This window comes from Kogia breviceps, chromosome 5, assembly GCF_026419965.1.
Source record: "Kogia breviceps isolate mKogBre1 chromosome 5, mKogBre1 haplotype 1, whole genome shotgun sequence".
Lineage (NCBI taxonomy): Eukaryota > Metazoa > Chordata > Mammalia > Artiodactyla > Physeteridae > Kogia > Kogia breviceps.
The window spans coordinates 57166576-57189009 of NC_081314.1; the positions used below are offsets into that span (position 1 = coordinate 57166576).

Sequence of the window (22434 nt, forward strand, 5' to 3'; positions counted from 1 at the left end):
TCTTCACAGTTTCTCCACATCCTCATAAATATTTCATATTGCTGGACTTATAAAATTTTGCCAATTTCATAGTTGTGAAATGATATTTCATCATTTTAACTTGCATTTCTCTACTAACTAGGGAAATTGAATACCGTTTTCTGATGTTTATTGGACATTGAGAATCCTCTTCTGTCAACTAACTGTCGATCTTGTTGGCTCATTTTTTTTCTGTAATATTTTTGTCTATCAATTTATAAGAAATCTTTATGTACTTGGATATCAATCCTTCGGTTATATAACCGAAGATATTGCATAGCAAATATATTCTGTCAGTCTATGCTTTGACTTTTTGTGTGTACATACATTTTTTTCATATGCCTAATCTATTGTCTGAATAATTCATCTTTCCTTACTGCCCTCTAATGCCACCTGGTATTTATCAAGGTTCCATAAATGTGGGGATATATATCTAAGCCCTCTATTTTGTTCCCCTGGACAAACTTCTAGCTATGAACCAAAGCTATATTGCCTCAATTACTGTCATTATATATTAAGCCTTAATAGTCAATATAGAAATTCCCCATACCTTGTTCTTCAAAATTGTATTGACAAATTTTGACCCTTTCCTCTTGTAAACACACTTTAGAATTAACTCTTCAAGTTCTATGAAAAACTATACTGGGCTTTCTGTAATAATTAATTTTATAGATTAATTTACAATTGAGTCTTCCTTCCAGGAGCAAGTATACTTGTTAATTTATTTGAGTTTACTCTTTAATTTTAATAGATAAATTAACCCTGGGTTGGAAGTTACTGCTCAAAGTCACATAGCCAATTAATAACAAAACCAGTGGTAGAAGGAAGATCTCTTGACTCCTTAGTAGCTCGTACACTAAAAACGTTTAATTATTTAGTCAGTTAAGAAAGAAGACCTTGGAGTCCTTGCAGCTACTGCACCCATCAGCAGGAAAGTGAATTCAACTTTCCAAGTTTACTGGGCCCTTGATAAATCAGAGTGTAGTAGAGGACTTGCTAGAAATGCAGAATTTCATCCCTTCCCCAGTCCTACTTAATCAGAATCCTAATTTTTAAAAGATCCCTGGGTTATTGGTAGGCACAGTAAAGTTTATGAAATATTGCTTACCAAACAGAATCCTAAAATTCATTGCACTGTTTTTTTTCTCTAAAACCTGCCAAAAATGCATATATATGTATATATATATACACATATGAATATTACTTTAAAGGAAACAAAATGTTAAGGGTTTTTCTAAAAACAGCACACTTCAGGAATACTGAGGCTTCTTTTGATATCTGTAGTTATTCAGGAAACAAATACATTTGCTTTGAAATCACTAGCTGCCCCAAATTGGCCTTTTAGCTACTATAAGCCATTGGGGAAAATTTTGTAGAAAAAAGATGGAATACTGCAGAGACAGAAGCACAGAAGATTCAGTCTTTAAAGTAAAACAAAGAAGAAAGATCAGGCGATTTTTTTCAAGTAGTCACATACTATTCATTTTAATCTCTGTTCAGTCTTCTTCTTGTTTCACTACTATAGCAGCCAGTTATCTACAGGGGGGAGAGGGGAGGAAAAAAAAAAGGTGAGGAGAGGGGATTAAAAAAAAAAAAAAAAAAAAAGTGAGATCCCTGCAATATCACCTCAAGCCACTAGGGGTATCTTTGTACCATTTTTCATCCTGCACTGATTTGGAGTAGAAACCTATATTAGGGGAAAACCAGGGTCCTCGGCATTTTTTGCGAGCAGTGCACCCAAAATCCAAAAAAGACTTTAAAAAGAAAGAAGGAAAGAATCCACAGTTCTTTTGGTCATCTGAACAGGGCTACGAAATCGCTCTACTGGACATCAGCACCAGGGATTCATTTTTGAGGTCAATTTCCAATCGAGATAAATCTATTGGATTAGTAGGATTATCTGATTGCAGCTGAAAGAAGTAACGTTGTTTGATCATTTGTATTTCTCGCCTGATGGTCGGATTTACATGGAGGTGGCTTTGAGTCTCAAGGATTTTGGATCGTGGTTGCATCTGGAGAGAAAAAAGGATCAATCGACACGTTTTGGAAGTGTCCGTGGGTGAATTAAAAAAAAAAAAAAAAAGGAAGGGGGGGGCGCAAAACTGGGGTTGCGGCTGCTTAGAGAAGAAAAAAGAAAAAATAAAGGAAGCATCTTGAATTCTGAAAAAAGAATTAACCGGTGCTCGAGATTTCAAAATAAGCGTCTAGGAACTGGTAAATACTTAGAGCAATTCAGCTTGAATTTGACGGCGAAGTGTTGTAGAAACTGTCTCCTTGAATTATTGGAAGGGGACTGGGGGAAGATGAGGGGGCTCCTTCTGTGGATTTATCTTACTGGGGGTAAGTGTGGGGTCTTTTATTGGGAGGGGGCTGCCTGGGTCTGTGTGCCGCCGCGCGGAAGGTGCTGCGGACACGGTGCCTGTGAAATGGAAAGAGAAGCGGGGGGGGGGGGGGATGTAGACCACTTCGCGCATCTCCGGTGGATCGCTAGGGAGCTACCTAGATCGAGCTTAAAAACCTTATTTTGTGGCGTCGGTGGGGAAGCCAAGCAACCCTCCAAGCTTTCAACTTTGCATTGAAAATCTGTCAGTTGGGAGATCCCTCTTGGATCTAGTGCTTTCTCCTAGTGATACTTTAAGGAGAGGCGGCAGCGATGCCTTGGAAAACCTGCATGTGGAAGGGGGAAGCCCAAGTAGAAATAGCTGCTGCCTTGGCCGCGGTTTTGGTGGCTGTCTTGGCTTCCAGGGGGAATTTTGCAGGGGGAATTGGCCGTTTCATATTGTCTTTTTCCCTCGCTCGCTCTTCCTTCCCCTTCCCGCCTCTCCCTCCTCTCAGAAACACCAAAGGGTTACAGGGTCACTGCATCGGATAGAGACAGTAGAAGTGGGTGACTGGCCACACATGTTGTTTTGTAATTCACTTGCTCGACTTTGCATAATACAGTCCGAGGTAACTTTCTTCCAGTTGGACGAGTCCAGGAAGGCGTTTCAGCCTTTCTGCTGAGGGCCCAGGCTGGCAAGTGCGCCAGGCAGCCGGCTGCATTTCTGATGGATCCCTACCCTGGCTCCCTCGCCAATTACTGGCTTTTCTTTCCAACTGAGCGGTGCGCGCGTTCCCAGACATTTTCTTGCAGCTGAATTCAGGGATTTTTTTTTCTTTTTGTTTTAAAATGTTATTTCATTGCTCTCAGTAAAAGCTCGTCTTTATTTACAGTAGGGAAATCAATTTCAGCAGATATAATTAAAATTAATCACTCAAATGAGTGAATATTAATTGACTTAGGAAACTATAAGTTGCTTTGGAATCAGAAAGGCATATTATTCTGTACCAATTTTGGAGTCCACATAGGTTCAGAACAATTACATACAAAGAAGTGGTTCGCTTAAAATATGTAGATAGATATGTTAAATAAATTAATGCACTCCCCTCCCTTTATAAGCTTCTAATACCTCAGCATCATAGTTTTAGTTGGCTTTTCCTATTTAAGGCCAATTTGTTAAATTTTAAACCTCAGACATTCATCTGTATTAGAATAAATGGAGATATATAATCGTTAAACTATAAAATAATGTATTTTCTACATTTTAATATTTTAAAGAAAAGCATCAAATATTTTTTCAGGGGTTTCTGTTTATAGATTATGAAAAGTGACCTTTATGGTTTTAACATTGAAACCTCTTCATTAAGTGTGAACTCATTGAAAGGCAACTCTTCAATATCATCTAAAGCACTCATCATCCGAATACTTATTTCAGGAATTCCAGATACATCAGACATTCAGGTATTAAAAGAGGAGCCTCACTAAACTTTCTTCCTGGATTTGTGTGTGTATATGTGTTTCGTAAATCTAAGTACTGGAACAAGAACAATGCCATTCCTTTTTTAAGATTAAATAGTAAAATATGAAACTCTTGTCTCCCAAGGATTCTACAGTGGAAAAGTTACTTATTTCTGCAGACTTTTCGTAAGTTTTTCTAGAGATGATAAAAACAGCAAGCAATAGTTTCTACAAGCCTAACTGTTAGTTTTAAGAAGATATCTGAGAGGTTGGGTTTGCCTTTTTTTTTTTTTTAACGCAGCTCTAAATCACGTGGTTTATGTGCAGCAAGAACTAGAAGAATGGATATTCTGCATTTTGGTACATTCTAGCCACTGATCCTGGACACATAGTCCACTAATATTAACATCTTTTTCAAAGTTTAAATTAAAAAAGACAGCTAGCAAGTAACATATTAAATGATAATAGTAAATCAATAATGAAGGTGAATGGGAGATGGGCTGGGATTCCTCTTTTTAGACTAGTAGAGAATATAATGTTGATACTATAAAAGTAGATGGAGAATATGAAATATGAAAAAGGAAGTCATTTAAAAATTTAATTTGCATATTTCACAACCACTGACCGAGTGGTCATGGCATGTGCCATAGTGCTAAAGCCAGAAGAGTCAGCTTAAAGTGCCTTTGTCATGGCTGAACAATATTTTCGTCTGTCAAGAATAATCAATACTTAGTAGCCCCTCATTTCATTTTCTTTTGGCAGTAAAAATGAAAAGGGGGAAACTTTAGCCCACTCTATGGTTTCTACAAGCAGTTCCTACATAAAACTTTGGTAAACTTTGTAGGTGGTAGATCAACTTTGGAAGGTTAATAATGATAGAAATAAAAATAAGCAAAATGATACACCACACAAAAATTTTAAAGCTGTAGCCAGTAAATGAAGAGCAAGTTACCCAGTTACATAAAAGTTCTGTATTAGTAGAGTGGATGACTCTAAGAACTATTGAAAAACCTGTAGAGTTCATTTAGAAAATTAATTACATTTGCTCTACTTAATCCAAATACATTTTTTTGAGTCATGATTATCAAAAAGAACATGGTAGCCTTGATCAGCTGTTTCAATTTTGCTGTTGAATAACACAAAATGTGGTAGTTTGGGGTAAAGAAATAGAAACTCTCAATTAGCCCTGAAAGTTGGATCCACAGTTGCTAATGTATGTGACAAGAAATAGCATTGGTTTCCCCAAAGCTTATCATCATGGAAAAACTGATGTTGATTCACTGGAGCTTTGCTGCACCTGTCCCTCGAAAGCCTTCCATGTGTTCTAGCTGGCCTAACATTCAGGGGGTGCTGAATACATTTGCTGCAGATTCGTTCCATGATTTTGAGACATTTAAATACAGTTAGATGTTATTCTACATTAACTGATATTTTTTTAAAGAAAATTACCACACACTCTTAATTGAAAGCAAAATGCAAAGGGCAAATCCTTTTTTAATGATTTGTTGAAATTTAACACATGGCTTCTCAAAATGCAAATCTTCCATCTCTTCTGAGAAATGCAAAAAAAATAAAACCCTTAAAACTTACAGTTTCAATTTTTAATATTTCAAATTTGCAAAGCACAGAAACATTAAAAAAACATATAGAACACTCACGATTAACTTAAGGTGTCCTTTTAAATGCCTTTTAAAAGGTAATTTAAAACATTTTGAGGTAGCTAACCTCTTAATCTTGTGGGATAGCTACATTCTCAACTGTTCCTAAGAATAATTCCTTAATAGTAACATGTTTGATTTTTTTTATGCTTTATTATTAATGGCATCACATTGACACTGTCAAATATTGCTGTGTTGCTATAAAAGGATATGAATTATTTCTGCCTTCAATATCCACCCCCCCCCCAAAAAAAAAACCACCTATTTGGTAGCAAACATGTGAAAGAGAGAAGACTGCCAACTCTAAGCTTAACTGAAGTCAGAGAAAACTAGTAAATCACTCCAGACATTTGATTAGACATTAAACTTTTGGGGGATTTTATATGAAGTCTTTTTATAACAGTCGATATAATCTCTTCTGTATCTATTTCTGTTGCATGTAAGAGAAATTCTAGTCAATGGCAAAATGCTTTACTGCTGCCATTACTGCAGACTTTATAGATGAGAGATGTGTCATCATGTTAGTTTTAGCAGTAATGCCTCTTTTGTGTGAAACCTTATGGGCCTTACAGGCACTCTCTCATCCTGACACTCATAAAACATTGAATTCCCCATATTATTTAATTTTCTTCCTATATATAGCAACAGAGCACTTTAGTATATGAATGTGTAGCCAAAAAATGACAGGCAAGCATGAATGGGACTAATGAGCTTTAACAATACACATATTAGGGGTTGCTAAAGGAAGTTAATTAAGAAAAACAAGTTGAGCATGAAATTCATTTTGGAACAAATGCAAGTTAAGTTATTGCTACAGATGTAAAATCAAAAATCACAGGGATACATCACAGGAAATAAAGTTCCAGCCTGAGACTAGACCTACTAAATGCAGTTGACATCTTAGGACCTGCCTTTAAGTTGATGAGCTTGGGTCTGACTTATGAAATCGAAGACTATACACTTTTTCACAGTTTTCACTCTTCTATAGCAATTTTGGTTTAGTATGTTAACTGTATCCAGGCATGTTCTGTATTAGTCCCCTTGAGACAGGCCACACAGTAGCCTTTCATTTTTCTATGGTCTACTTTTCTAATACCACATATGCCTGCAGTTAGGGCTACCTGCCAAAACCCATGCCATCCCTTTGGGTGTGCTGTAAGTGGTGCTTCAGTAGGAGATCTGCTCATATATCAATTTACCTGCACCTATAGTTTAATTTTTGGCATAATGTAGAAAATAAGTAGATTTATTTGTCTGTTTGCTTGCTTATTTATTTATTTGGTAGTGGCATTGTATATTGGGGCAGAAATTGAAGAGGAGAGAGAATATTGGGCAAATATTTCCTTAGAATGTATTTTTCTCACATTTTGTCTGTATTTTAATAATGTAGGTACATTCTGGGAAGAGTGAAGCAGTCAGGCAATAATATGAAGGTCTTATGTATGCTCCTCAACAACTGCCTTTTTGGAAACGTCCAATTGATAGGCTAATTTATTATTCATACAGACCTTTGGCATCACTTGTGTGTAACAGTAGTTTTTTCTTCCTTGAAACACCCAATGAATATTGAGTCTTCAGAAGAAAAGAGGTTAGTTGTAACATTTCAAAGTGAATTGAAAATCTTGTCTTTTTTTTAGATAGTTATGGTGAATACTTTCATACTGTCGTATGGAATACTCCATATTGGAACTTTAACATGGTCACACATTAAATCAATAAATACTGATTTGATAAAAAACTAACTTAGAATTATCACTGGCATAAGTTTATCCCGTAGGACAACCATTCTGCTTATGATAGAACTGACCAGGAAAACAGTGATTACTACCTATCACATTGACCAGCAGTTATCACAGTATTCACACCTGAAAATAATACTTGAGCCATCAATTCGTTAACCGTAATGCTAAAAGGAGTAAAGTTTCACGTCAGTAACCATTATGTTTCAAGTCAGTGCATCTGTTATTTTTAATTTAAATCTATATTACTTAGCTATCCAAAACTTTACATGCAAGTGACATTGTTATCTATCCTTTCTCTTATGGGTAAAAAAAAAAAAGTCACTAGTTTCTTTACCTCTTTAACTGTGCCAAGTATTCTAATGCATATGTTGCTCTAAGATTGATGCCAAAAGTTTCTATTATTTAGAGCTGTGGTCTTTAGTAATAAATTTGAGGAATTATTTAAGAGTAAAACATTTTACATGCTGCAATAATACAGTAATAGTAGTCTGTATAACATCCATAATGGCAGGGATTTTTGTCTGGCTTTTCAAAGCTATGTGTGTTTCTCCCCAACACCTAGAACAGTGCCTGGTATATCACTAGTGAACAATAAATATTGCTAAATGAATATAGAGACCTGGTTCTAGCCTTGGATGTTAACAACTAAATTGGTAACCTCTTGCTTAACACCTGATCTCTTCATTTTTGCTTTTAATTTTTTCTTAACATAAATCAATTGTTGAATTGATAGATATTTAAAGCTATGTGCAAAATTCCAAAAGTAGAAAGGAATATATTTAAAAGATTGCATTTTAATCAAAGATAAATAATAATTAAAACTTTTTAGTGAAATTTTTATACAGTTTATTTTATTTTGATAAATTATTTTATCAACACTCATAAGTATAATGGGATTATTTGTGGTTATACTTTACCTAAATGTGCATTAGAATTATTTTCTGCCTTGTAGAAAATGTGATATCTCAAGGAACTTTGGAAGCACTAAAAATTATTTCAAACACTTAGAACATGGGCAATAAGATCTAAAATATAATCATGTTTGGCATTTTGGCCACTTTTTTTCAATTTTTAAAGCAATTTATAATTACAAATTTCCTATTGTTCAGTTTATTTAAATGGTGAATTTAAATAAAATTTAAATTTTATTTATTTAAATGGTAAAATAATTTAAACTTACTCCATGTGTATATTAAATTCTTGTGAATATATATTCATTGATGTTTTGTTACACAAATGGCCCATGAATAGAGCATTGTTTTGAATTTTGTTATTATTAGTACTAATGGATCTGTAATACGAAGAGAAAATAAAAGATGTGGATATCTGAAGAAGATTGCAAGTATAATAGCCTTTCCCCTTTGGGGCACTGATTGAGCTCTAAGCCAGGTCAGAAGTGACAGAACCCTTATTGTTGTTTGGTGCCTTACCTGAAAGGAGTTGGTGGTCTCAGTCCAGTTCCTAGCAGACAGTTACTGCTTAAACAATAGTAACTATAGTATTTGCCAATTCTAGCAGAAGCCTAGGACTGAATGGGCACAAAGGTTTAACTCCCCCCTCTCTGCTAATCATCCTCCAAGGGGTCAAGATTGACTCACCCTGGCACAGGGCCATACTGAGAAACTTAGCCCTTCCTCTGCCAAAGTTGTAGCTATTCTCTGGCAGCACGGGACTTTTTAAAGAGGAATTTAATTAAGCAGGGCACCAGGAATGGCAATTCTCCACTCTTCCCAGGCACAGCAACTCACCAGAAAGAAAAATAGGCTTAAATACTGAATTGAGAAGGTAGCACTGCTCTTAGGTTGTACTGTCTTCTCTATAAAGATACTAGCAGGGATAATTAAGTTGCTTCTGGACATGATGACTTGCAAATGACTGAGCTCTTGAGTGATTATTCATTTTCTTTGGGGAGAATCACAGGGTCACCAAATGGTTTTAAAAATGTGTCCTGTGGTATTTTACATATACATTAAAACTGTTGCCCATGCTTTTTTTTTAACAACCTGTTTTACAGTTCTTGCCCTTCTTGCCCCATTAACCTTCTTGCTCATTTAGAAGTCAACACTCCTCAGTAGATTTTAAATTTGACAATTAATATTTAGAGATTCTATCTGAGAATAGGTTCAGAGCAAACAGAAAGTAAAACTTGTTTTATACAGTTAGATGTTAAATGGATTGTTTTACTTGCATACCCAAAACAAAACAAACAAGAACCACCCAGTGTTTAGCCATTTGTTGTAATGATGGTCTTAGAAATATTCAGTTGCAGAATGCAGAAGGAAACACTATCACTTAGATCTCTTTTTCTTTGTGTTGTCAGAAAGCTGTTATGGCATCTTAAAATCCCATTTTTTGCCAAACTGTAATGGAATTAGTCACCAGTCTATATGACCATCCATGCACACCTCTGCATGATGAGGAATTTTCATTGTACTTCAACTTGTCATCACCTCTTCTCTGTTTTATCTCCTCTTGCTGCAACTGTAATTAAGATAATGCCTTCACAGAGGTCAGGTATCACAGGTGAATAAATAAAATCTGAGGATAGGGTTAATTAATGAAAAATAATATAATGAATGAATGGGTTATTCAAGAAATAGTCTCCAATGGCCTACAATGTAATAAATTGTTCTGGGGATGGTAGTTACAGATCAGCAATTCAAAAGCCATAACCTCTATTCTCAAGGATTAAGGCTAATCTGATTATGTTATTTTTGTGATTATAATTATTCTCATCATGCTTGGAGTAAGATCTCACATCCCTAATTTTTTGGCCTAGAATTTCTTGAAATGTGACTTCTTCTCCAGCCTGATGCCCCACCCTTCTCTCAAGTTACACGGATGTCTTTGTTAATAGGGAGCCCCAGGCTTCACAGCATTTGGGTCTCCCCTTGCCTCTGTCTGACACAGTTTGCCCCCTGACAACTTCTACTCATCTTTCAGAACCCAGTTTACAGATCACTTCTTCAGGAAGATCATCCTTTCCACTCCAGACTCATTAACTCTCCCCTCAGAGCATTATCCTTTTTGGCAAAGAATTTATGACTAAATGGTTACCTGTGTGATTGATTTACATAAAGTTTGTCTTCCCCATTGAACTTTAGTCTCTTTGGGAATCATCACCATGCCTATCTCCTTCATGTTGGCCTTCCCCGTGCCTGACACTAAATGATGTAATAATATAAGAATGAATAGGGTATCCAACTTTACAAATTACTACAGTAAAAAGTACTACAGGTTCAGTTACAAGAAAGGCAACAAATGCTTTGAGAGTTGTGGAGAAGGGAGTGTTTTTGTGACTTGGAGGATCTGAGAAGGAAGTACTGACATTTGAGCCAGACCTTGAGGGATCCTGGCTGGAGTCCCTCCAGGCAAAATCTGATGGGGAGAGTATTTTTCAGGAAGGAAGATCTTGGTAAACAAGTTGGGTCCAATTCACTGACCATGGCTCCCAGTGCTGTGTTTTGTTTGTTTGTTTTAGTTAATATTGTTTTTTCACAAAGATAGTTTGCTACCAGGTATAACCTCTGTGATATACTTGTGATTTTTTCCTGTTAAAATATTTTATTGGTAAATTTTTTTTCTCCTACTTCTGTCAAATTTTAGTTTGCCTTTTCTCCGTAACATTTTATTTCCTCTGTTATTTACTTACATCATTGGAGAAGTTCATTCAGAGTAGAAGTAGCCCAAGGAGAGGGAGAACAAGTAGAACCCTGCTTACATGTTTTGTGAAGGAAGGGAGAAGGGGATGTAACCTGGTAACCCATTGAGGCCTGCCTACCCTTCCTCCTAGAAGGAGGCTCTGGCCAGAATTGAGGAAGAGGCAGGGTTTATCTTTAGAGTCTCCAAATTCTTCTGCCTTATCTCTTTCTATTTGTTGGAACTCCCTACGTTCATAAAAATGTTTTCTTTTTTTATGGAAAAGTGTTTCAGTGGCTTTGTGTTTCTGATCTTTAGTTTAATTATCTGTTACATAGAGATGATAATTATCTCTAACTCATGGTATTTAGACACAGCTAAATGAGATGATGTAGTTAGCTCACTGGCCCCAGTCCATACTTGTTGGTGCTAGCATTAATCAAGTTATTAATTAATTAACGAAGATCATGCCAGTATATACGTGTCACCATGTTCTCCATAGCTACGTGTTGGTATGGCCACGACATGGGCTGTGATAGACCTTGAACTTCTACATGATTAAGGTCTTGAACTTTGATATTCCCATCTTGGTGATTTTTGGTTCTAATTCTTTCATACATTTTCTTCTTCTACCCTTCTGCTTCTGCCTGCCTTCCTACCCAGATTTAGTTAATCTATTCAACACTAGAATTACCATTTCTTGTAACCTTTGCTCCTTGAAATTCTACCATTCTTGCCTTGCTTATCCCTAATCCTAACTGCTATCATTTACTCTCTGCCCCAGGTTATGGAATGTTGCTGGAAAAACTTTCAATACCACACCATTTGGAGCCGCTCCAAATTATGCCTATTAATTAACCTCAGCACGCTAATCAGCCACATTCATATTTCCCTCCTGTTGGTGTCCTGTGTATTTCACTCTCCTAAAAACCTTCACACTGAGCAGTATGACTTTATTGAGTTTGTCTCATTCAGGAGCAAAGCAAAATGTCATGTATCATAAAGGTTCAGGACATATTCTTTAGAGTTAGGGAGTCTGCCTTTTTATTTATTTATTTATTTTAGCTTTGTTGCCTTAAGAAAATTATCTAACCACATAAAGCCTCATTTTCCTCATCTCAGATAATAATACTTGGCTTATAATTTTGTTGTGAGGACTGAATGTAAAGTGCTTTGGACAGAGCTTGGCAAATATTTGGTGATCTATAATATTAGCTCTTTTTGATGTCATTTTCACATAAATGTGGATGTATTTAGCTGTGCTTCAAACTGAAACATGAAATGAAACATGAAAATGAAACTGTTTCCAGTTTCTTTCCCACCAATTCATTCACTAAGGTAATGGTTTCCACACCTTTGTGGTCACATAATCCTCTGTTTTTGATAACCAAGTCATAAAAAAGTATAAAATATATACTTATACTCCTACATAAATATCTCTACCATCAGATTGCAGAACATACACAGAAATAGACACTAAGTGATGAGAAAGATGTCAGTTTTTTTTTTTTAACATAAACTTAATGCCTTCTTCCCATGATTCATTAATAGCTCAAGATGTAGAGATTCTTAGGGCACAGTTCACAGCTACTAAAATGGATACAAATTTGCATTTCAAAGGTATCTTTTTGATGTTTTCAAATATTTTTGTCTGCTTGTTATTATATATGATTAGATAGCCATTATTTTCAGTCTTGCAATGTAGCTGAAGAAGAACTTATGCTAGAACTAGAAGTTTCATTTCTGCTCTTATTTTGTCCTTATTCTATTACTAGTATTTCCTTTAATCTATATTTATCTTGTGGGACAATCTTAATGTAGTAGCCAATTTTTTGAGGGTCACATGCAGTAAAACATGATGAAAAAGGTATACATCTGCTTATCCAGTGATATTAACTCTAATACATCACCAAACATTGAAAAGGAATGATAACAACAACAAAATGCCACTGCTGGCAAACCCACCGCAGTGTAGAACCATCACCTTCCAAAGGACATCTCAAGTGCTGTGTGCATCACACAACCACGTGAAGACACTGGCATGAAACCATATATTCATATTAGCAAAGCTTAATTGCTTTTTCTTTTTGCTTTATAAAAATATTACAATACATAGAAGTTCAATGATTTACTTCCCTTCTCTCATCTGGTACTCTTGTGGTGGGGTATAAACACACTGCTTTGGGTATCTCTGCTCCACAGTACTGCCAGTTTAATTTTCTTGTGAATAGATTTGATAATACTCTTTCCCTGCTAAGAACAGTTAATGGCTTTTCATCATCCAGTGAATAAAATCCAAACTCTTTAGCCTTTTAATTAAGGGCTTGCTTGATTTGGCTGTAACCTGCCTTTCCAGTCTCATCCAATGCTCAACCTCATTTACTTTGTGTTCTGCCCAAACTAAACTGTGCCCTCCTCAAATGTGGCTGCTGCTTTCCTTTCTGTCATAGGTCAGGTTTCCCAGGGAAAAAATATAAAAAGACTCTGAGATGGAGGTTTGCCTGCTAAAAGTTGATTTGGACATACCATTGGGAAAATCACCTGGGAGGGCATTCAGGGAATCACAACCAACTCCTCCCTCGGCCCCTTTCCACAGGGAGCTTTGGGTCTGGGATGGCCCCTCAGAGTGGGTCTGCATTGAGGCAAGAAGACCAGACCTTTCTACACTGGTGTGGACTTTCTACTTGGAGTGTGAGCTGCTCCCAGGGAGGTTGAGCACCACACTACCACTACATATCTTTTCCACTGTTTCTAGAATGTGCCCTCTACCTGGAATTCCTTCTGTAACCTTCAGTGTTTGTCCAATTCTTTGATGCCCAGCTCATAGTCCCCTTGATTCATGAACTCTTTCCTTATCCACTAATTCAAGGTACACCTGTCTCTCCTTTTAAAGCCTAAGAATGTTTTATTATTTTTTCTGATTGCATTCATTTGTTTATTCGTCTCATTTTAAATTACTATGTGAATTAATTACACATTACTTACTTTAAGTGGTCAGTTACTGAACGGACCCACAGGACTCAAATAGTTTATACTCATTGGACAGCTTTATTACAGGCAAATAATAGAGCAACATCAGAAGTGTATGCATTGAATAGGGTCTGTAAATCTCAGACTCAGGCTTCTTTGTTCTCCCATTCCTGGGTCCCACGGATACCCCTTGTCTCCAGGTCTTGAACCACCAACAGTGTACTTGTGAAACATCTTGGTATAGGAAGCCCACAATCTGCTGGTGGTCAGGTTCTCTTACAGTGAGCCGTTCCCATAAGCACATTTCAGTTACATAACCGGGATTGGCCATTGTAAACTGCCACACTCCACTGAATCCAGTTATTACTAAATGCAATTATTATTAAATTATTATTACTAAATCCAACTCTTAAATCCCATTATTATTACTAGGTGCTATTGCCAGGCTATGCTCTGACTTCAAAACAACTTATAGATTCATAGGTATGAAACATTATTTATCTTTAGTTAATACAGTCAGTCTTCATTATTTCTGGATCTGGATTGCAAATTTGCATGTTCACTAAAATTTATTCATAGCCCCAAAGTCAATGCTCATAGTGCTTTTGTAGTCATTCACAGACATGAGCAAAGCAACAAAAAATGTGAGTCACCCCATGAGCGTGCTTCCTGCTGAGGTTGAGCAAGGTGATGATCTGACTTCTGGTTTCAGCTCTCACGCAGAGATGAACAGAGGATGAAGATGGTAGAGAATGCAGTATAGTGAAAGAAGCTCCAGCTCTGGGGCCCAGTGGAGGGGATTTGAATCCCAATTCTGGCATCTATCAGTGAAGTGGCCTCAGACAAGTCACTAAACACTTCTGAACTTCGTTTTCTCTTTTGTAAAATAAAGAAAATAGACTCTACTAGGATGAATTGTTTTTAGGGTTTAAGATGATAATTTATAACTGTGAAATATGTATATATAATATGTGTTTGTGTGTATATGCACATACACATGCACACATGCATGTATGTATACAGATGCATTTCCCTCGGAGCAGTGGATTCATATTCCCTAATTCAGTGTTAGCAGTGACTTTATAGAACATAACTATGGTAAATAACAACCATCAGTTGTGTAGCATTGGCCAAGCTCCATGCAGCTCTGGTGATAAGCGTGTAGTCAATTCAGATCTTTATAATATTGTATCTACTTGGGAATAATGGCTAGATTGTACTTATCTTTAAATTCTCATAGGATTTAGCACAATAGCTTATACGTTATAGATATCCAATAAATGTTTGTTGAGTGAAGGAAAAATTGGATGCACGTGGCCACCCACTGTGTTTATATAATGTCCTTGAAATTTCTCTCTACTCTCTCCAGCATCATCTCTTTGATCTGGGTCACTCAGGAACAAACTAGTTGATGGACCAGGTGTTATAATAAATTAATGCAAGGAGATAATATATTCCCATTTATTATGTTTTTTAAAATGTTATTTATTTTTGTTTTATTTATCTCAGTGGGAATGCACATGCTTTAACCCAAAGGGAGGAATAATGGAGGAATTTGTGAGCTAGTATCTCCACCTACTGCAAAGTCAGAGAAAGCTAGTCCTGTGTGGATTGATAAACTCATCTACTTGCCTGGACTGCTGAATAAGGCTTTTCTGACCTCATTATTTTAATGTATTTATTATAAAATATTTCAAACATACAGAAAAATACAGAGAATTCCAACAAAGATGTGTGTGCTCGTGTGTGTTTGTGTGTGTCACCCAACACCATCAAATCTTAGATTTGTAAAACTTGCTGTAGTTAATTGTGGTCTTTTTAGGCCTCATCCCAGATTATCATTCATTGTTCCAATTAATCAATTAATAACATTAATTGTTAGAACAAATTTCATACCTTTTTCTCCCTACCCATGGATAACAAATATTCTGTTATTACATATTTATGCATCTGTGAATAATATGTAGTTTTTTTCATATTTTAAGCTTTATTTAAGTAGCATTTTACTATATCTAATCTTTTTTCAAAAATATTGAGATTTATTCTTGCTGATATATTTAGGTCTAGGTTCTTTATTTGCACTGAAGTATAGAATTCTAATTTGTGAATATATCATAATTCATTTATTAATATCTGTTAATGGACATTTATGCTATTATGAAGTTGGGCTTTTGGGGGTTACTTCTTATTATTTTAACATGATCTTGTGTAAACACATATGGATACCCAATCACTACATTCAATGTAAAGTTAAAAAAGGTAACAAAATCTAAAGTGCCAATAAGAAGAGGGTAGACCATTTAAATTTCTCTGTTTCTATGAAATTGTCAGAGTATTTACCTCCATTCTGTCTTCTGAAGGAACATAAAACACTTTTACAATCCAATTTTAAATGCACTAGGATCATTTTTTTTTAAAGTGTTAATTGTGAAGTGAGAGACTGTATCATGTGTAATGATCAAGAGGATGGCCTTTAAATTAGATTCCAGTGGGTTCCTGGATCTGCTATTGTTTAGCTGAGAGACCTGGGCCAAGGTATTTGTCCTCTAAGTCTCAGTTCCTTGTAAGTAAAAAGGAGATAACTGTTGAAGCTAGTTTTTAGAGTTGTTATAAATGAGATGTAAATGCCTAAAAGCTAAGGGTTTGGCATATACTGTACTAAGGAAGCACCAATAAATAGGAAAAAAAAAAACCCTGCCAACAAATTTGAGAGTCCTTATATTTAGGCATATATATACATATATAAGTAAATGTTCAGTTATTTAAACAAGCCATATATTTACATTAAACTTGGGCAACTGTTATTATTATAACAGTGACCTCTGAAAAATATTTGGGGTCGATACTGTAATTATACAGGTAAGCCCATGTAAAATGGGATATTTTTGTAACCTTAAAAGCTAACCATTAGAATTTAAAAATTTACCATGGAATGCAGAATTCTCATCCTCCACAATGTGTGTTAAAGTAGCACATTAAAGTGGGAAACAGCAGCCCTTTTATTTTTAACACAGTTAAGGATTTGTGAGTTCAAAAATGAGTGTTATTTTGTTAGTAACCAAACAAGTACTTTGTTTTTTTAATTTTTTAATTTAATTTTATTTATTTTTTATACAGCTCGTTCTTATTAGTCATCTGTTTTATACATATTAGTGTATACATGTCAACCCCAATCTCCGAGTTCATCCCACCACCACCACCCCTGCCCCGCTTTCCCCCCTTGTTGTCTACATGCCAAGCAAGTACTTTTTATTCTGGATGAGATACCAAGTATGTAAAGAAGAATTTTTAGAAATCACTGTATTTGAAAATTAAGCTGAATAAAATATGGTGATGGAGACTTTTAAGTCCTTACCACAGGTTCTCTATTTTAGGTGTCAAAATGCTGCTTTTTAACACCAAAAGGTGAGTAGGAAAGACTTAGTCATGCTGTGGCCCACCACGATTCTGTGCAAGAATGAGCATTATGTACTCTTAACAGAAGTGGGTTTGTGTAGCTAAATCTTCAATACAGGCTAGAGTTCTGGCACAGAAATGGGATGGGTCTAAGCCTGTGTTTTGTATGTTAATGTGCTTTCACAACAAAGGTATGCGAATTAACACTGACAAGTATTCTTGAAGAAAGGCATTTATCTTCTTATTGCCATCTGTGATGAATTGTTCAGAGCTAAAGGAACACCAGGCTTGAACCAAATCTCCTGCTGCCCTATATAGTTTTTGCAATCTCCTTTTCAATAATATAAAGTCAGGACAGCCTCACTGCCAGACCAGCACTTCTTCAGGAATCTTCCCATAATATGACAGGATAGAACCATCTATAATACAAATCAACACTGTTATTTTCAAACTAAGCACTTTAAAACATTGCTTGAACAAGAAAAGACAAATTTGTCCAGTTGTGTGCTATTTTGCAGTTAACGCAAGATTACACTGTGACTTGCATTGCCCTGAATGTTACATTTTATTCTGATGCATCCTAAGTTGGACTGGGTAAAGAGTGTTAGATGTTTGATTACTGTTAGTATGCAACACTATGATTAGGTATGGCTGTTCTTTTAAACTGCCGCACTCTTTTCTTTTTGTATTGTTCCTTTGATCTTTAACAGGTAGTGAGAACATTTGTAATTTAAAATATATTGACTTTGACTCAGAAGTTAATTTTCCTGTTGCAAATTTACTGATATCTAAAATATATAGCTAGCTAGATGGTAAAAAAAAAAAGTCTGCAAAAATGATGCCAACTTCTGTCTCTTTTTCAAGTTGTGTCTAAAGGCATTTTGTCTTTTAAATTCTTGAATCTTAATTTAAGGTGAAGGAGCTTATAGCCAATGATTTTATGTATACTTTTGAGAAACAGCAAGGAGATTGACCTTATAAGGTAGTTGCACTTAAATGATCATAGCTGAACTAATATTGGCTTTCTTGTTCTAACATAATCTTTGTTTTTTCTATATAGCACAGGATTGGGGACCATCTTTTTATTTGTTTGTTTGTTTAATATATATAGTCATTCTTACAAAGTTTGTTTATATTCCACTAATTCCCTACCAATATTTTTAAAAAGGTTTTCTGCTACTGAATTCTAATTTTTAGTATGTTTGGTGATTAATACTGTGGTCCCTTAAAGTGATTGAAGTCTTTCAATAAAGGGAAAATTTCACACATAACCTTCAGTATGTTAAGAAAACTGTATTGTGAAATGCTCCTGAAACTGTATATTTTAACAAGGGCTGCTTTCTATTAAATGTGTATAAAGCCAGGAGGCAAGTTTCTCAATATTCTAATAATCAGTTATTTCATCTGTCATCTCACATCAAACCACATTTTTCTTATGGTAGTATTTAACTCACTTGACTCCAGCAACTATTAAAGTATTTCTGTAGCTTGTAAAACATCTAGTTATCACTCTGTCTATTTTAGCTTGTTTGTACTAATGATTTATTTTCATTTTCTCTAGGATATAGACCTGCAGCTAACTGGATTTGATTTATAAGAGGGAAGTGTACAGTCAATGGCCACTCTCACTACGTTGCTACTATGGAAAACAGAATGGTCAATAGGATATGGTCTGATAAATAGCGATGATTGAAGATGCTACTTCAATACATGTGAAATCAATGGGAGATACTGGCTGCATGAAGAGCTTTCTGAGCTTTTCTTGACAAGCTCGCCTTTGAGAAATCTGAGGTGTATTCTACCGTTATATGGTTTTTCTCAAGTGGATACAAACGCCTTTGCCTCACTGCAACCAGACCACTACACAACTGATGTGGGACCATGGCACTGCCCAGATGCATGTGGCCAACTTATGTTTGGAGAGCAGTAATGGCATGCTTGGTACACAGGGGATTGGGTGCCTCATTGACTCTTTGTGTGTTGGGCTGTTTGCTTCAGGCTGCCCACGTGCTCTCACAAAAACTGGATGATGGAGACCCACTGGTGACTACCAACTTCGGCAAGATAAGAGGGATTAAGAAAGAACTCAATAATGAAATTTTGGGTCCTGTTATTCAGTTTCTTGGCATTCCATATGCAGCCCCACCAACAGGAGAACATCGTTTTCAGCCTCCAGAACCACCATCTCCTTGGTCAGATATCAGGAATGCTACTCAGTTTGCTCCTGTGTGTCCCCAGAATATCATTGATGGCAGATTGCCAGAAGTCATGCTTCCTGTGTGGTTTACTAATAACTTGGATGTGGTTTCATCATACGTACAAGACCAGAGTGAAGATTGCCTGTATTTAAATATATACGTCCCAACTGAGGATGGTGAGTTTACTACATGAAAAACAGGGAGATATATTTATATTTTTCTATTCTAACAGTATTAATTCATGTGTATTGGTAGCGTGCATGGCTTTTCCTGTTGGCATGTAGACATATTTACATGTGTGCATGCAGCTCTTTTTGTTTATGTGTGTTGGCGTTCTTATTTTTTTCCTGTGCCTACTCATTTTCTTTCCTCTGCAGCACGTATATTTAGGTAGAAATGGGTTCCTAATTTCCATTTCCTACCGAATGACTTCTGAGAAGATGCATCAACATTTCTCCATTGCATGTGCAGGTTCACCGAATTGGGGATCTTTCGCACTCAGTAAATGCAGGACCATATTAAGTTAGATAGTGGTGTTGCATGTTCCGGCGGTCTGTGATGGAGCGCCATGTTATTTTCTAGTCTTCTATTCATTTTTCAGTAAAAAGAATATCCAAGGAATGTGCCAGAAAACCCGGCAAGAAAATATGTAGAAAAGGAGGTATGTATAAAAGTGAAAATAAAAAATGGGGGAAACAGCTTGCAGAGGAAGAACAAGATATTCTCCCTAAGGATGATTTGCTGATGCTGGGAAGTGAATGGTTAGGCGATATTTGGCATTTAATGAAGCCTGTCAAAGAGTAGAAAGATGGTTGAGGAGAGCTCTAGCTGAGTAGATGACATTGACAAAGCTCATTGGTGGTGCCCTGTGTGCTGGTGCTGGTGGCATGGACAGGAGTTGAATCTCTGCTTTGAGTTTGTGTATAGAGAAAAAGATACTTAGGTTATTACATTGCCTGCAGGGAACCCAAAGTTGCTGCCTTCCTAGCTGTTCAGCTTTGATCTCTGAACCCTTTTCTACAGGTAATAGATTCTTGTTTCTCTTAAAATTGATCAGTTCAGTCACAAACCTAGTTTTTTGTTTGTTTATCCTTAGTTCCTTCTGAACACCCTATGAACTTTCTCATATAAGGGTAAATTTGCCATAACTGTTGGGCAATTACCATTATTAAGTAATGGTATTTTTTCCCAGACAGTCTTTCCGTTTTCAGTCACTCTTCCAGAAAAAAATGAGATTTTGCAGCTTTTTATACTAAATATTTACAGTCTTAAAATTGCTTTAACATTTTTATATTTATGTTAAACAATTTAAAACATAGGGAAGAACATGATTCAGAAGCTACAATTAAATCAACCTTCAAAGCATCCTCTAGCCAGATTGAGCAAATGTAGACACTGACAGCTGCAAGCTTGCATCTGAATGTAGCTTGTCCACACTCCATTTTTATAGAACATCTAGTAAATCACTCATAGGAGAGTATGATTTTCTCTGGCAGTAAATTATCTGTGTTATTTTGACCTTATTATAACTTTGTAGAATTTTCAATCTTCATACAGAAGTCATATTAATATTCCAGTTCTGTACATTCTCTCTCTCTCTGTGCATTTCTAATCTCCTGGCTGGACCAAGTCAGATTTCATTACAACATTCTTGTGGGGTGGGGAGCGTCTAAACTATTTTATTTCACTGGGATTGCATTATATGGAAGAAGCTTCATATCACCAAATCCTCAATTGCAGATCAGAAGTATTTGCATTAAGTTGAATTTTGTTTTGTTTTTGTTCTTATTTCTTTGGTCAGACTGATAGAATGGAATTTAACCTTTATTTTATTATTAATGTCATGATTTGGGTTAAAAGAATAGTATACTTAATAAGGTGGATATGGAGGCAACAAAGATGTTTTAGATAACTAAAAAAGTCTCTTGTTTTTTCCCAAATGAGAATAACTGCAGTAATTTATATGCTTTCAACTAATGTATAGTACTGCAGCGGTTATTATTATGCAACTTATCAAGCATGTGTAATTAGCTAAGTGACTTTTGCCTCCTATCACAAAGATGTTGATTCACAAAGTCATAAATAAAGATGCTATTGAAGAATGCATAAATATAGCATAATACATAAAAATATGTACAATCAAAAAAATGATAAGGACATCAAAAGGTAAACTAGTAAGTGAGAAAGTGACTTTCTTCTCATACAACTTCAGAAAGAAATGGATTCATTAAAAAATTCTTTTTCATGGTTCTTTCAATTGTTGGTTCCATCTGCTTTATGAGAGAGTTGGCAAAGAAGTATGTAGGCTGTGATATTTACTTTGGCAAACTTTGAACTACTTTATAATTAGCCTGAGGACAAGATCTATAGATACCTATATCAGTCTGTGGTTTATAGTCCAAATCTACTATGTTTTCATATTAAGAATTCTAAAACATTGGTTCACTTTGGTATTTAATATATTATTAATAACTAAATTATGCTGTTTATTAGTTCTTTGTATATTATCCTAACATCTAAATAACAAATAATTTAAATGTAATTTTTATATAAATAGTTTTTTAAAAAAATAAACAAAATCAAAGTTTAGAGCTTGACTTTTAAGCAGAGGAATAGAACTTTTTTCCCCAAACTTTCAGCTTTTTTTTCCTTCTCTATCATGAAGGGTCTATGCACTTCAGGAAATCATATTTTCCTGGTTCAAAAAATATTAGTCATTTCATATTTATGCATATGCTAATATGTATACTGCATATGGACTGTGAGTTCTTCAACAGAATTGTGGAAGTTTAGGAAGTATGGGAATAGTTGTGTTGCATTTTATCTAGGCGCTAATAAAATTCTGGCTTATTATTTATCTCTTTTTAATTGTGTATGGTCATCTGCAGAGGCAGATGGACCACCACCCTTGTGCCAATGTGTGTATGCTGTATTCATTCAAAACTATTTCTTAATTGCCTATTATATGCACTATCAGTAATGAATGAAACAAAGATGTCTCTTCCTATAGAACGTACGTTCAAGTAAGTTTACAA

At 35.6% G+C, this 22434-nt stretch overlaps 1 protein-coding gene across 10 annotated transcripts in view; it reads left to right on the plus strand.

The window, feature by feature from the left end:
* NLGN1 (neuroligin 1) overlaps nt 1-22434 on the plus strand; it is a 902159-nt gene that overhangs the window by 165295 nt on the left and 714430 nt on the right. For 3 of the 10 annotated variants that reach the window (XM_067034033.1, XM_067034032.1, XM_067034029.1), the window contains exon 2: nt 18763-19575. In XM_067034033.1, the coding sequence (XP_066890134.1) occupies nt 19083-19575 (493 nt within the window). In that variant the 5' untranslated portion in view covers nt 18763-19082. Of the gene's footprint in view, nt 1-1672; nt 2359-18762; nt 19576-20000; nt 20061-22434 lie in introns of those variants that run through there. The other 7 variants (XM_067034027.1, XM_067034028.1, XM_067034030.1 and 4 more) reach the window with 6 other exon arrangements.